General features: G+C 39.6%; 1 protein-coding gene across 1 annotated transcript in view; it reads left to right on the top strand.

The window, feature by feature from the left end:
- The window catches only part of MTO1 (mitochondrial tRNA translation optimization 1), a 32,696-nt gene extending 25,821 nt beyond the window's left edge, over window positions 1-6,875 (top strand). Inside the window, exon 12 of the mRNA XM_077903378.1 lies at window positions 788-6,875. Within this exon, the coding sequence (XP_077759504.1) occupies window positions 788-889 (102 nt within the window). The 3' untranslated portion in view covers window positions 890-6,875. The remainder of the gene's footprint in view (window positions 1-787) is intronic.
- The last annotated feature ends 9,962 nt before the right edge of the window (window positions 6,876-16,837 follow it).

The following is a 16,837-nucleotide window of genomic DNA, read 5'->3' as shown; positions in this document are numbered from 1 at the left end:
TGTGACCATTTATATTAATTAAAATCAAACAAAACTCCGAATTCAACTCTTCAGTCATACTAGCTGTTTCAGGTACTCAATAGCTACAATTCTAGAATACAAAAAGCTCTGACAAGTGTTTGTTATAGACTCCTTTGGTAGCAAACCTGACCTGACCTAAGATTATTTAGTCTTGAGATGCCTGGGTAGCTCAGTGGTTGAGCATCTGCTTTCAGCTCAGGGCATGATCCTGGGGTCCAGGATTGAGTCCCACATTGGGCTCCTTGTGGGGAGCCTGCATCTCCCTCTGCCTATGTCTCTGCCTCTCTGTGTGTGTGTCTCATGAATAAATAAAAAATAAAATATTTAAAAAAAGATTATTTAGTCTTCATACCACTTAAAGTGAATATTCATACATTTCACTGTATAAATACACCACACACACACACACACAAAATACACCACAGAAGTATTCATGAGATTATAGAGCACTGCCCAAGACATTGCTGAGCAGGTTACATTAGTTTGATGAAAAGAAAAATAGGTAGTCTATCATCTGTTAGTTATGTGATCTTTAACAAGTTGCTTTAACCTCTCTGAGCCTTATTTATAAATAAGGTATTAATTATTACATTCTCTTTATCTTTTTTTACATTCTCTTTATCTACTTTATAATTATTTTGAAGATACATTAAGATAACATTTTGAGAATATTTTATAAACTATTATATACAGATTGTTATAAAGAGCAAAATAGATTTGATTTGACATAGCTCACTTATGTTCCTCTTACGGTTTTAATTCTTAGATTGGGGCTGCTAGTCGTATACCTGGAGTGACACCTGCTGCCATCATCAATCTGCTCCGATTTGTGAAGACCACTCAGCAAAAACAGATGGCTATAAATTAATTGCCCAAAACTGATCAATGCTTATGTGATACACATAAACTTGAAGAGAGACAGTTATAGCTTTTATTCATAGAAGACTTCTAAGTAGTACAAGAGTATAGATAGGATATAGAAAGTATTTATATTTAGCATCTGTTAAAATAATAAATTTATTAGGTTATTATGGGTTTGTCACTAATTTATAAAGAGGGCAGAGATTATAACTGTGCTTTTTTATGTATCTGAAAAAAGTTATAAAGTCTACATTTATACTCTTTCTCTTAGGTGCTCTGACACAGAGAACCTATTAATATAACTGCAGTATTCATCAGAGAAATAATGGTGGACTTAAAACTAAACCTGAAAAAACATCTCAGTTTATAGATTTGCCTACTTATAAAGACCTTGTCCATTAAATGTTATCAAAGTGAAAGTCTGGGATCCCTGGGTGGCGCAGCGGTTTAGCGCCTGCCTTTGGCCCAGGGCGCGATCCTGGAGACCCGGGATCGAATTCCACATCGGGCTCCCGGTGCATGGAGCCTGCTTCTCTCTCTGCCTGTGTCTCTGCCTCTCTCTCTCTCAATGTGTGACTATCATAAATTAAAAAAAAAAAAAAAAAAAAGGTGAAAGTCTTATGTTCCAACCTGTTTTGAAAGTTTATAGTCTTTTGCTTGGTTAATGAGGCAAATTCAAAGCTCTCAAATCCTTGGGGTTACAAATTTTAAACTATACTAAATCACCTGGAATCATTCAGCTGATTTCCAGCATTAGAATGTAGTATGTAGGGGATCCCTGGGTGGCTCAGCCGTTTGGCGCCTGCCTTTGGCCCAGGGCGCAATCCTGGAGTCCCGGGATCAAGTCCCATGTCGGGCTCCCGGCATGGAGCCTGCTTCTCCCTCCTCCTGTGTCTCTGCCTCTCTCTCTCTCTCTATGTCTATCATAAATAAATAAATCTTTAAAAAAAAAATGTAGTATGTAGGGTGAAAGTTGACTTCTAAGATTCCTGTACTCTTGCAGGAAATCCTCACCAGTAATTATCTTTTTTTCCCCTCACCAGTAATCATCTTTGAACATTAATGAAAATCTGTAAAATAGATTGGAAATTATCATACCTTTCTTTGGTCCACAATATGGAAAATGTTTGGGCAACCTGGTTAAGGGAGAATAAAGGTAGTTATTTTATATCATACAGTAATTTCTTATGAAACTGTTAAGTCCATGATTTCTTAACACTAAAGACAAATCCATAGTAACTGGTGACTAGTATTTCCCTGTTTTTAAGTCAGAAGTAACAGAAAAACTGAAAAAGGTGCTGGCACTCCTCTTCTTCTTCAGTACTTTGATTCTCTCTTGTCACCACCTGGACAACTCTGGCTGGCTGCCTCAAATACCTCAGCCTTTCTGTATAGACTAGAGGATGAATACAGGCAAGTGAGCCAGAGAGCCTTGCTTGTCCCTGGAAATGCCAGCTCAGATCTCTGGTATCAGAGGAGAAGCTCCGACGTCAGCTTCAGGCCAATGCAGATATTTAAGACAGTACCAAGGGCCCTGAAGTCACTCAGGCTACAGATCTATGTGGTAAGGCTGATTATGGGTGTGAGGCAGCCAAGTATCTTGTTGCTATAATCAGTTGTGGCTACTTGGATGTAGCTCAGTTTTCATGGATTTGTTTCATATAATACTAGTCTTTCCATTAAAGCAGTCAATACCAGTAACAAGGAAAAAGTATTTGTAGGGGTCTCTGGGTGGCTCAGCGGTTTAGTGCCTGCCTTCCACCCAGGGTGTGATCCTGGAGTCCTGGGATTGAGTTCCACATCGGCCTCCCTGCATGGAGCCTGCTTCTCGCTCTGCCTGTGTCTCTGCCTCTCTCTCTCTCTCTGTGACTATCATGAATAAATAAATAAAATCTTTAAAAAAAAAAAAAGTATTTGTAATGCTGGATCATTTAACAATGATGAATTCTTTTTATGATTTAGTAATTTCAAGAAAGTGGTAACTTTTACTTTAGTTAAGGCTATTCCTGGACAGAATTCTTACTACAGATGCAATATTGATGACAATACTATATTACATTTTAAAAAGGCCATTTTGCACCACCTGTTTAGCACCAGAAGGGAAATCACTGTTCTAAAACTCTGGTTAAATACAGAAGTAAAAGCAGTCGTGCTTTTGGGGTGCTTAGTAAATGGAATATAACAAAAACTTATTTTGAGGAAATAGCTCTTAAATGCTTTGAAAGGTTTTTGTTATTGTTGTTGTTTTAGATTTTATTTATTTGACAGAGAGAGTACAAGCAGGGGGAGCAGCAAGCAGAGGGAGAAGCAGACTTCCCAAGGAGCAAGGAGCCCAATGTGGGGCTCTATCCCAGGACCCTGGGATCATGACCCGAGCCCAAGGCAGACACTTAACTGAGCCACCCAGGTGACCCTAGAAGGTTCTTGATAGCTGTAATTTGGACCTAATGACACTATACATAGTAAATATAAATTTTACAGTGTGATTCCATAATAATAGTAACTGTCTCACTGAAAAATGTTTGATGGGAAGCATTTGTTTTAGGTTCTACCATTTGGTTTAGGATCTTTATAATTTAAAATGTGTTAACTTAAAAATAAATAAATAAAATGTGTTGACTTTTATAAAATTACCTTAAAAGAGTGTTCCAAAACCGCTTACTCATCTACTGGTGCTGTTGGCCAGAAATGCTATAGACCACAATGATCTAGGGAAAAATCAGCTAAAAATGTACTTGCTAGAAATCTCACCAACAATGACAATAGTCAGCCTCCAAGAGAAGTTGGCCACACTTGTGATTTCCTCTACCCATCACAGACCACACTGCGTGATAGAAAAGCTAGGAACTAAAATTCATTTCAACAGGAAAACCAAAATAAAAAAGAGGAAACTCTAAGTAACAGGAAGCATTTGTAAAATCATTGGTTCAAGGGAGAGAAGGAGGGAGAATGAAGATAGGAATCTATGCTAAATTAAGCCATTATGACCCTGAATTGTGAAGTTACCTCCTATAGCCAGAGTTTGAATTTTATTGTTTTTAAAAATATTTGGTCATCTTTCAATTTTAACCTAGATCGGAATAGCCATGGCTTTTTCACTCAGAAATTTGAACTCCTAGAAGAATGCCCTGTCCAGAAGTGGTGTGCAATACTAGGAAGTCACCAGTAGAGACTAGATCATTCTGATCTGGCAATGCTGCTGATACTGGAGGGCGCACAATAAAAATAACCTGTTCCTCTTAGGCTCCCTCTTTACAATACTTCTATTATTGCACTTTATTCCACCTTTTTTTTTTCACCTTAGTTTTTAATATTTGTCTTACCATAACCTCTTAAAAAAATATAAACCTCTTGAATGCTTGCAGTGCCATAGTTGTAGACACTCGGGACATGCTTTTTGAATGAATTAATATTACTAAAGGCAACAAATGACAAAACTAGAACTTAAGTGAATAATTAAATGTGATAAAAGTATGACAAATATTAAGAACTATATACTTTTGTGCTTGCCATTGTCTCCATAACTCTTCTGTCTTCATATTCTCTTCAGCCTCACTTCCTATCTTCCTGTACTATCTGTTTTTCCTGATCCTAATATGAAATTGAGGTTTATTTTTATGATATTCACTTTATTTTTTTTTAAAGATTTTATTTACTTATTCACAAGAGACACACAGAGAGAGGCAGAAACACAGGCAGCGGGAGAAGCAGGCTCCATGCAGGGAGCCTGACGTGGGACTCGATCCCAAGTCTCCAGGGTCACACCCTGGGCTGAAGGTGGCTGGCGCTAAACCACTGAGCCACCTGGGGCTTTATTTATGAAACAGATTTTTAGTATTTCCTAATGTAAGAGCTAGGTGAAGGACACAACAGAGTGAAAAGGCAACCCACAGGAAGGAAGAAAAAAATCATGTATCTAATAACAGGTTAATATCTAGAATAGATAAAAGACTCCTACAACTCAACAACAGCATCAACAAAAAACCCCAAACAACCCAATTAAAAATGTCAAAGGGCTTGAATAGATATTTCTCTCATAAGATATATAACTGGCCAATACCTACATGAAAAGATGCTTAGCATTACTAGTCCTTCAAAAAAATGCCAATCAAAACCACAATGAGATGCCATCTCACACCTATCAGGATGGATATTATCAGATAAACAAAACTAGTGTTGGCAAACCTGTGGAGAAACTGGGACAGTATGACAACTACCTCCACCAAAATTAAAAGAATTACTGTATGATCCAGCAATTCCACTCCTAGGTATATACCCAGAAGAACTGAAAGCAGAGCCTTAAAGACCCTATTCAAGGGTCATGTTCATAGTAGCATTATTCACAGTAGCTAAAAGGTGGAAGCAACCTAAGTGTCCATCAACAGATGCATGGGATAGATAAAATGAATATGTAAATACAGTATAGGGATCCCTGGGTGGCGCAGCGGTTTGGCGCCTGCCTTTGGCCTAGGGCGCGATCCTGGAGACCCGGGATCGAGCCCCACATCGGGCTCCTGGTGCATGGAGCCTGCTTCTCCCTCTGCCTGTGTCTCTGCCTCTCTCTCTCTCTCTCTCTCTCTCTCTCTGTGACTATCATAAATAAATAAAAAATTAAAAAAAATAAATACAGTATAATACTTTTCAGCCTTAAAAAGAAATTCTGACACAGATGAACTTAGAGGACATTCAAAAAGGCACAGTATTCTAGGATTCCATTTTTTTGTGGTGCCTAGGGTGGTCACATTATCCTAGAGACAAAGGATAATGGTGGTTGGGGGGAGGGAGGAATGTGGAGTTATTCTTCAATGAGTACAAAGCTTGTTTTTTCAAGATGGAGTTCTGGAGGAGGATGGTAATGGTTGCACAACAATGTGAATGTACTTAATGCCACTGTATACTTAATGGTTAAGATCATGAATTTTTGTGGTGTATATTTTACAATGTTTGTAAAAAGCTAAATGAATTTGTGTATGTATATCAGCTCTAAAACTTACTGATAATTTATCTTCTTATTTCTAAAAATATACTTGAGACATTTCAAAGAGAAGAAAATTAATGATCAGCTGAGGAAAAAGCAGATCACACTTAAATGCTAAATTCCAACTCTGAGCTACCTGTTAGTGGCATAGTTCTGTCTCATCAAAGGGACCAAGAGAAAACGTTTTCCTATTACTAAGATCTAAAAGTAGGGGCAGCCCAGGTGGCTCAGCGGTTTAGTGCCACCTTCAGCCTAGGGCATGATCCTGGAGAGCCAGCAGGATCAAGTCCCACGTCAGGCTCCCTACATGGAAGCTGCTTCTCTCTCTGCCTGTGTCTCTGCCTCTCAATCTCTCTCTCTCTCTCTCTCTCTCTAAGGAATAAAAAAAAAAAAAAAAAATCTAAAAGTGTCGCATGATCCCTTAGAGAAAGAATGCTTTTGCTAGTGATTTTATAAAAAAATAAAAGGAGCTAGTACCTAATAATGTTTACTATGTGTCAGATAGGGAGTGCTTTGTTGCCCTTAACCCGTGATAAAGTTGTCCCTGTTCTGGACACAAAGGACACAAGACTTGGAGATATTAACTGATTTGCCTTGATAAACACTGCCGGACCGTCTTCCTAAAACCCTGTCTTGTCCATTGCCCTTGCCAAAAGAACCATGATTTTGTTCACTCTTTCCTTCACAATCCCAGGAGCTAAATTTTCATTAATTTAAGCCGGTCTTGGTCATTGCAGTTCCCCCAGTGCTTGGTGTAGGCCTGAGACTTGTGTGCACATTGACTCAACAAATTGTAAAAGGAATCTCCTGGGGTGATTTCTTTGCCCTTAAAAAGGGTACCTCTTTTATAAGGTGATGTAAATGTTCTGAAATTAGACTGTGATGATGGTTGCACAATTCTATGAAGATACTAAAGACCACTGAACCACTGAGTTGTATACTTTAAAAGGATGAATTTTATAATATATGACTTGTATCGTAAAGCTGTTACTAAAAAATAAAAACCTCTAAAGGAGTACATGATTGGCAAACCTTTGAGCAAGGATTCTTAAACCTGGTTGATAATCAGAATTTGCAACAGAGGGCACCTGGGTGACTCAGTCAATTAAGTGCCGTCAGCTCAGGTCATGATCCTAGGGTCCTGGAATGGAGCCCCAAGTTGGGGTCCTTTACTCAGGAAGGAGTCTGCTTCCCCTCTTCCTCTGCCCCTCCCCCCACTTGGGCACACTCTCTCGCTAATAAGTAAAACCTTAAAAATAAAAATTCACAACAGAGCTTGTAAAAGTAGGAGGCCAAGCCATAACATAAGCAATTCTGATTCAATTGGTCTTGATATCTATGTTTAACAAGCTTTATAGGTTATTCCAATGCCCAGCCAACTATGGGAACCACTGGGTTGCCTCCATAAATATCATCTTAGCCACTTTTGGCAGAAACTAGATTGCAATTAGTTTTACAGTGTGTGCCAGCTCAAGGATGTAGAATATAAATAATATGTACTGTTGATTTATTTTTTTAAACTTGTTTTTTAAAGATTTTATTTATTCATTCATGAGAGACACAGAGAGAGAGAGAGAGAAAGAGAGAGGCAGAGACACAGGCAGAGGGAGAAGCAGGATCCATGCAGGGAGCCCAAGGTGGGACTCGATCCTGGGTCTCCAGGATCACGCCCTGAGCTGAAGGCAGGGGCTAAACCACTGAGCCACCCAGGGATCCCCCTGTACTGTTGATTTAAATACTAGAGTGGTTCAGTTGTGCCGAAAACTGAACTTGTGCTCTATTTAAAAATTCAAGTCTAAAGGAAAGCCATTCCACCTTCTAATGGATGGTGGGTTATATTTGTGGTCAAGACCACATTTTTTTCAAATGTAAACTTTGAGGGGCACCTGGGTGGCTCAGTCAGTTAAGTGTCTGCCTTTGGCTCAGGTCATGATGCAGGGTCCTGCCTGCATGATTGAGGCTTCCTGCTCAATGGGGAGCCTGCTGTTCTGCCTGCCTGTGCTGGCTCTTTCTCAAAAAAAGTAAATAAATAAGTAAAATAAAATCTTTTTTTAAAAAAAAGCAAAAGCTTTGGGCATCCTTGAATGTCTGGATCTCTGGATAAGTATAGGTTGACAGCCTATGCTCTTATGCCCTAGGGAAAGGATGCATTTATTTTGATCTAGAACCTCATTTTGACTGTCACTGACCCCTATCTAAATCTTCTCAAACTGCTGGCTGCAATTCATTAGCAAGTCATGAAAATTTTTGTCTTAGGTAATGAAAGTACTATTCTCTGACACTTTTGTTTCAGTACTTCATATACAAATTATATTTCACCAATTTTAACTTATTTTTTCCTTCTATCACCTCTAAATTGTATGTTCCATAATCAGTAGTTTCTAAAAAAACTGACAGCAATTGTGACTTCCAGCTGAAAACATCTTAGATGCAATCAAATACTGTGTTATGGGACACCTGGGTGACTCAGTGGTTGAGTGTCTGCCTTTGACTCAGGTCGTGATCCAGGGTCCTGAGATCCAGTTCCACATCGGGCTCCTTTCAGGGAGCCTGCTTCTCCTTCTGCTTATGTCTCTGCCTCTTTCTGTGTCTTTCATGAATAAATAAAAGATCAAAAGAATGTTTTTTAAAAATACTGTTATACTGTGTTGCAATAGAAAATAAATTTCTTACTGTGGATCCTAGTCACAAAAGTTTGAAAAAAAAAAAAAATCTGTTTGAATAGCACTACTCCCTAATGGGAAAACCCCAATACATTAGGATTAACGTGTGAATTTCTCAAAGTATGGAAAATTTACCGATCTCTCCCTATGCTGTAGCCTGGTTAGGTGATGTGACTAAAGTATAATAGCAAATTGCTGTTGAGCATAGATCTCAGGTATTCTGATTTCACAGTACCTTTCTGCCACTTTCAGTGATTTTTTTTTCCTCCTAAGAACCAGAAGTCCTCCACTGGATGAAAACTTTCTCTGGCTCTGCTAAACAATCTTTCTCTCAGCTTAACCTTCAATTCCCTCCCACTCCCACCCTTTGTAGCCTATTTCATGCTAAGCATTTATGGAGTTGCTATGCTTAATGAACCATTAGAGCACTCAATCTCAGTGTTATCTAAGTTGAGAGGCTAAAGGGGAATTTAGAATGTGATTTTCACTTTGAACAGCATTCTCTGCAGATTTAAAATGCTCTTCATATATTGAAGACAATAATACTTTTCTCATGTTTGGTAGGCTATTTTTCAAATCCAGTGCCTCATAATTCAAATTTAGTTATGTTGGTTGCGCTTTGAATTCTCTTTCAGAGTTGATCTACACTATTTAGAATATGGCAATCAAAATTAAAAACATAAAAAATGGACTAAATCTATCTATATCTATCTATCATCTATCTATCTATCATTTATTTATCAAAGGAGAGAGAGGCAGAAGGGAGGCGCAGACGGAGAAGGAAAGACAGAATCTCCAGCAGGCTCTTCGCCCAGTGCAGAGCCCCGTAAAGAGCTCGATTTCACAACCCCAAGATCATGATTGTCAGGTTTAATCCGGTAGTGAAATGAAATAGGCCGGGCAAAAGTTGGTCGAAACAGGCTTTTAATAGGACGGGCTCTGGGCTCTGGGGCGAGGTTCGGAGGCCCGCAGGGGAGGGAGAGAGCGGGGAAGTCATGGGCGGGGGAAGTGGCGCGCAGGGGAGGGCAAGCGGGCTTTTTAAGGGGGGAGGGGTAAGGGACTGTGTGTCCTACGGAATGATAGGTATTAGGGCTTATTACTGGTGGAATCGGTATGGGGCGATAACTGTGCATGCCCTTATATGGGGTCTAGGTAAAGTACGGGTCAGGTTTCCTGTATAGGTCCTGTCTCCCCAATGACAGGTCCTCAGGATGGTCTCCTGGTGGTGGGAAAGTTCTGAGGTGAGGGCAACAAGGTGGAGGGTCCGATCCCCCTTGATCCCGCCGACCCAACAATGATCTGAACTGAAACCAGGAATCAGATGCTTAACGGAGCCACCCAGGCGCCCCGACTATCTAAATTTAAAAGGAAACATTCTAATTGTATGTAATACAAGACCAGCACTCATGCCATGTTTCAAGCAATGAAAAGGAAACTTACTGAATTTTCCTATATTTCCAACTTCACACAAAACAATCTAAAGATGGGAAGGAGGACAGTTTAATAAACTTCAGAGACAGACATCAGAGATTTGAAGGAAAACATTCACAGTTATATAAAATATGAGAAATTGAGTTCCAAGAGATGCATTCCCTAACCTCAATACAAAGATTTAGCTACAGGGGCCCTGGGTGGCTCATTCAGTTGAGTCTGGCTCTTGGTTTTAGCTGAGGTCAGTATCTCAGGGTCATAGGCTCTGGGCTCAGCAGGGAGTCTGCTAGAGATGCTCTCTCTCTCCCCCTCTGTTCCTCCCCTCCCTTCCCTCTTTTTTCCTCTTTTAAAAAAAGATTTTATTTATTTATTTATAGACAGAGAGAGAGAGAGAGAGAGAGGCAGAGACACAGGCAGAGGGAGAAGCGGGCTCCATGCAGGGAGCCCGACGTGGGACTCGATCCCAGGTCTCCAGGATCACGCCCTGGGCTGCAGGCGGCGCTAAACCGCTGCAACACCGGGGCTGCCCAAATAAATAAAATCTTAAAAAAAAAAAATTAGCTACAAGAAAATGTTACCTCTACCCTATTGAAATTTGTTACATGTTTACTGAGCTGCCAGCTCTACACGGAATCTCATAGGAAGCTCAAGAGAGATGTCCAGAGGGTCAATCAAGGATTGACAATAAAGAGAAAGGCTTTAGGTCAAGGCTGGGTCAGACCCTTCCTTTGTTGCAATGAAACAGCTGCACCCCTTACACTTAAATGCTTACAATGTTGCAGGTGTCCTAGTCAAAAGGCTGAGAACCACTTCCTCAGTTTGGGTGGCTCAGACAGCCCTGGAACTCAAAACTCAAGTTGCTTACGTGGCAAATCTACAGTTTATCACACAACCAACTAGAATATTCCCCTAATCACATGATTTTACTGAAAATTTAACCAAATCACTTAACCTCTAGAAACATTTGCAGGATCATACCACACGGTCTTATCTTTGCTGCCAATTACTCTCTTTAGAATAAATGAAACTACCTACTTTTGATTTATGTCATTTTCAAATCTATTCTGCTTTATGCAAGCAATAACCTACATCTTAGTGTCTTAAGAGAGATTGTGTTAAAGGGAATACCCAAACTGCATATGTTGCTATTTTGATTACTTCTGGATATAAATTTTGAAAGAAGCTAGAACTCTAACTTATTTAGGTAAATCATGATTGGTTAAGACCAAAATTTGAAATCCTAGTACATGGGACACTTAGGTGGCTCGGTAGTTGAGCGTCTGCCTTTGGCTCAGGGAGTGACCCTGGAGTTCTGAGTTCAAGTACTGCATCGGGCTCCCTGCATGGAGCCTGCTTCTCCCTCTGCCTGTGTCTCTCATGAATAAATAAAATCTTAAAAAAAAAAAATTCGTATTACAGATTTTACTCCCACATTAACCAACTGCAAGTGGCACAGTAAATTATTTTTGTCTGCTGAAAAAGGGAAAAGTAAGTTTATTTATTTATTTATTTGGGAAAAGTAAGTTTAAAGCCATTATCTACTTTACCTTGCTTTTACCAAATATTTGCCAAAATTGTCACCGTGATTATCTTGTGATCAAAATGGTGAAACAGGACCTGGATTATTAAATATTAGGTGAATTTGCAATTGGCTGGATCATCATAATCAAAGAACAGTTGTCTAAGTGCAAAACCTCAGGTCTATTTCTGGACCTAGTTTGTAACTACAGAAATGTAAAAATTATAAATATCAGATGTATATATCACAAAGTCCACATTTTTATTTGACATGCTAGATAGCAGGCTCCAGATTCAAAATTCGCTTAAGAGGAGATACAGCAGAGATAAATGTAAACTCCCAACATGAGTTTTTAAAAGTAACCAAAACAGTGGTGCCTGGGATTGGACTCTGGAACAGAAAAAGGCCATTAATTGAAAAATTGAGGGATCCCTGGGTGGCGCAGCAGTTTGGCTCCTGCCTTTGGCCCAGGGCGCGATCCTGGAGACCTGGGATCAAATCCCATGTCGGGCTCCCGGTGCATGGAGCCTGCTTCTCCCTCTGCCTGCGTCTCTGCCTCTCTCTCTCCTCTCTGTGCATTCTCATGAATAAATAAATAAAATCTTAAAAAAAAAAAAGAAAAATTGATGAAATCTGAATAAAGCCTGGAAATTAATAGTAACATATCAATGTTGGTTTCTTAGTTTTGACAAATGTACTATGGTAGTGCAAGATAACATTAGGGGAAACAAACTAGGTGAGAGGTTTACAAGACCTCTATCCTATCTTTGCAATTTTTCTATAAGTCTAATTGCTCGAAAAATATTTTTTTTAAAGATTTGAGAGAGAGAGAGAAAGAGAAAGAGAACAAGCAAACACGAATGCACAGGCAGAGGGAGCCCAATGAGGGGCTCGGTCCCAGGACTCTCGGATCAATACTTGAATGGAAGGCAGACCACCAACTGAGCCATCCAGATGCCCCACAAGGTTGTTTTTTGTGTTGTTTCTTGTTTTATTTTTATTTATTTGAGAGAGAGCATGAGCAGGGGGAGAGGGAGAAGCAGGTTCTCACTGAGCAGGGAGCCCAAAAGGGGACTCCATCCCTCCCAGAATCGTGGGATCGTGACTTGGGCCAAAGGCAGACCTTTAACCAACTGAGCCACCCAGGTGCCCTCAAAAGGCTATTAAAAAAAAAAAAAAAAAAAAAAGGTGCTTGATAATGCACATAGTTTAAAGGAGATCTGAAGTATAATTTACACTTTGTTACCTTTTATTATTGGCTGTTTACAATAGGCCAGGCTCTGGGTATAGAGTCTATTCTCACTAACTCATTTCATCTTTGCAACAATCCTAAGAGATGGGCAGTATTATGCCCATTAGACAGATGATGAAAGGCACAGCTTTTCCCCACTTAACTATTCTGATCATCTAGTCCAAATACATCAATTTAGGAAACTACAGTCCAAATAAGATGACTTATCTCTTGGGCAAATAAAAGCACACTATATTACATCTATATCCACAGCTATAACAAATTTAATTTTGGGGAAAGCACTTTAAAAGCTATAAACTGGAAAAGAAGAAAAAAAGCTTTAAAGTAGAAAGAATGGCATGGAAAGAATCTAGAAACCATGTGACAGCTGTTAAGGTTCAACAGCTGTTAACTGAAGTGTTTAGCTCAGATATGACTAAGTTGGGGGCACCTGGCTGGCTCAGTTGGAGGAGCATATGAATTTTGATCTCAAGGTCGTTGAGTTTGAGCCCCATACTGGGTGTAGAGATTTAAAAAAATTTTTATAAAGGGCATCTTAAATTAGTGATTCTTGTAAATAGAATGAAATAGTTCAATTATCCTAGAGAAGAGCCTAAATATACTAAAAGTTACTACTAAGGAAATATAATGAATTGAGAAAAAAATCACCAGCAATAGGATGGCTTAGGAGCCACTCTATATACCTGTCTGCCATCTGTAATGAGGGTATGTGTAATACCTGCCCTCCTAAGACAGCTGTTGTGAGGTCTCTGCCCTCCAATATTGTTAACACACAAGTTGACGAGGTAATCAAAGATTTCAATGAATATTCTTCAGTTGACTTGAATAGATTAAAAAGGCTTTTAGATTTAGATTTTTCTGATTCTATATAATTGTTATGAGGCTAAGACAAATATTGAAATGTCTAGGAGGTAATGTTTTCATATTCTCCAGTAACTCCTACTTGTCCTTCAGATCTCCATTATTCCTGAACAAGTACCTTCCTTAGCCAATCCAAATAGTGTGCTTTTACTCTTCCTCACAGTATCCTTTCATAGCATCATCACAACTCAGAATTACCTAATTTATGCTAACCTCTACCCTGATGGATTATAAACTCAAAAGGGCAAGACCTGTCCATTTTGTTCACAGTTCTATGCCCAGTGCCTAGAATAGTGTGATTTAGTAAGCACAATTTAATAAATCATTCACTGATTTATAGAACCTAGCACTTTTTCTTAAAAAAAAATTAGCCACAGCAAAAGAAATTAAAAACTTCATTTAGAAAATTGTTTACATTTGGAAAATTGTTTACAATGCACTAATGGAAAAGTCTGGCAGTTTCCTGTAAAAAGCATACATTTGCCATACAATCCAGTGACCCCACTGCTAGGTATCTACACAAGATGAAAATCTAGTCACACATGAACCCGTTTATCATGCCTTAAATCATAACCTTCCCAAACTGGAAACCACCAAATCTCCCTCAGCTGGGAATGGATAAATGGTCCCACTAAACAGATCGCAAGGGTACCTGGGTGGGTCAGTTAAGTGTCCAACTCTTGATTTCAGTTTGTAGAGTCCTGAGGGTCAGCACTCACTGGGGAATCTGCTTGGGATTTTCTCTCTGCCCCTCCCCCAACTCGCTCGCACTCGCTCTCTCAAATAGTTTGTTTCTAAAGATTTTATTTGGAAGAGCGTACACACAGAGGGAGAGGGAGAAGCAGACTCTCTGCAGAGCAGAGCTTGATGCGAGTTCCATCCCAGGACCCAGAGATCATAACCAAAGCAGAAGGCAGACACTTAACCTGACTGAGCCTACCCAGTCACCCCTCAAATCTTTAATCAAAAAAAAAAAAAAAGTATGAAACAGGGGAATCAAATGCATCACTCTAAGTGGGAAAAGAAAAAAACCCATATTCAAAAGGCCTATGTACTTTACAGACCCAGGTAGGACGTTACTGCCAAAACAAAAGGGACAGAAAATATATCAGTGGTTACCAAGGCTTAGGAGGTAAAAGACAGTTCGAGTCCATTTACCTACAATGCACCAGTGAATTTTGGTGGGGGTCTGATAGAAGAGGGAGATGGTGGAACTATTCTATACCTTATTTTTTTTTTTTTTTTTTTTTTATTCTATACCTTGATTGCAGTAAACCATACATCTGTCAACACTTAAAAATTAAGGGCGCTGGGTGGCTGTCCGTTAAGCATCTGATTTTGGCTCAGTTCATGATTTCAGGTCTGGGATCAAGCTCCATGTTGGGTCAGGGCTCCCCATTCAGTGGGGAGGTCTACTTATCCCCCTGCCCATGCTCTCTCAAACAAAATCTTACCAAAAGAACTTACAAAAAAAAAAAAAAAAATCTTAGAGGGTGTATCTTAACTGTAAATACATTAAAAAAGGAAAAACCTTTAAGTTGCTTAATAAGTTTTCTAATATTTTTTGCTTACCTGGGAAGTAACATTAACCTAGTATTATCTTTTTTTTTTTTTAAGATTTTATTTATTTATTCATAGACACAGAGAGAGGCAGACACAGGCAGAGGGAGAAGCAGGCTCATGCAGGGAGCCCGATGTGGGACTCGATCCGGATCTCCAGGATCACACCCCAAGCTGCAGGCGGCGCCAAACCGCTGCGCCACCAGGGCTGCCCTAACCTAGCATTATCTTTATCATGAAGTCTCTCCTACAGAAACTACAGCTCTGAGTTCTCTACCATTTTTCATAATTTCACTTATTTCTGCTAGTGACTAATGGACATCCTACTTAGATCATATTTAGAAAACAAAAGGTCAAAATTATATGGGTTCTCTCAAAAGATTTCCATTGGATCAGAGGTTAACTACCTTTCAGGAGCCAAGTGGCAGTTTCAATTTTTTCCCTCTTCTAAAAATCACTTAATATATCTGTTGGGCTTCAATTCTGGTTTTTAAACAAGGAACTCTCAGACTTGGAAATGAGAGGGGACTTTAATAGCACCTGGATGAAAAACAACCTATGTGTTTGGGAGTGAAAAAAGACCTGAGAAAACAGATCAGAAAAGGTCACGGTAAACAAAAGGGAACAGGTCTTAGTCCTCCTCTCATCCAAAGCATCATACAACTCTTCCCTGGTAGGACTAGAACTCATTGTTCACTCCCTCAGGGGTACAGGTCCTAACTCCAGGGTGAAACCCTAACTCAGTGGACTGAATTCAACATTGGACTACCAATCTAAAGCCACATTAACACAAGATGAGTGGTCACCCTTCAAGTTACCCATTTCAGTTACTGTGAATACTGTAGCCAAGAAGCTGGTTTTGGGTTGAGCTCAGTATTCCAATTCAGCAGAGGTTATCAATGTAAATCAACAAATTACATTAAAATAATACTCGAAGTTTTTACACCCCCTACTATAAACTACTTAAAATCAAGGGCTCTGGGCAGCCTCGGTAGCGCAGCGGTTTAGCACCGCCTGCAGCCCAGGGCATGATCCTGGAGACCCTGAATCGAGTCCCAAGTCAGGCTATCTGTATGATGCCTGCTTCTCTGCCTGTCCCTATGAATAGATCATTTGAAGAAAAAAAAAAAATCAGGGGCTCTGCACCATTTGTATAGCCATTATTGGCCAGAACCCAAGTAACCAGATGAATTCTCTGGGAGGTACAGGACCAGTTAATTAAAAATGGTATAAAATTGAGCTCTCATCCGGCTGGGAACTTATTTCGGACTGCCTATCCTGGGCACCAAAGTAATTTTTAAGAAATCAGATCTTATTGATCTAACTCCTGAACTTTCCTGTTTCATATTCTTGAGAGCACACCAGAATTCCTGGGACAAATTTCAAACTGCTGAGATTCTGTACAACCACGGGGAATTCCAACAGGTAACCAATTTAAAACATAGTTGAAGGTCAAGCACCAGTATGAGGAAGTTCTAATCGAAATCCACTCCATTTTAAACACAAGAAAATGCAGCTAGTATAGAATACTCAGTGGAGCTAAATTGCTAGATCCTATAAATTCAGGCTTCAAAACTAACTTGTAGCTACTACCAGTAGGTGGTGCTCAAACCAATGGCATATCCATACTGGGTTCTAGAGTTAAGCATCCCAGCTAGCCAAACTGAAGCTTTTTTGTACACTAGCCGATT

This window comes from Canis aureus, chromosome 7, assembly GCF_053574225.1.
Source record: "Canis aureus isolate CA01 chromosome 7, VMU_Caureus_v.1.0, whole genome shotgun sequence".
NCBI classification, from domain to species: Eukaryota; Metazoa; Chordata; class Mammalia; order Carnivora; family Canidae; genus Canis; species Canis aureus.
Note: the sequence above shows the minus strand (reverse complement) of the source record. Positions and strands in the feature narration are given on the sequence as shown.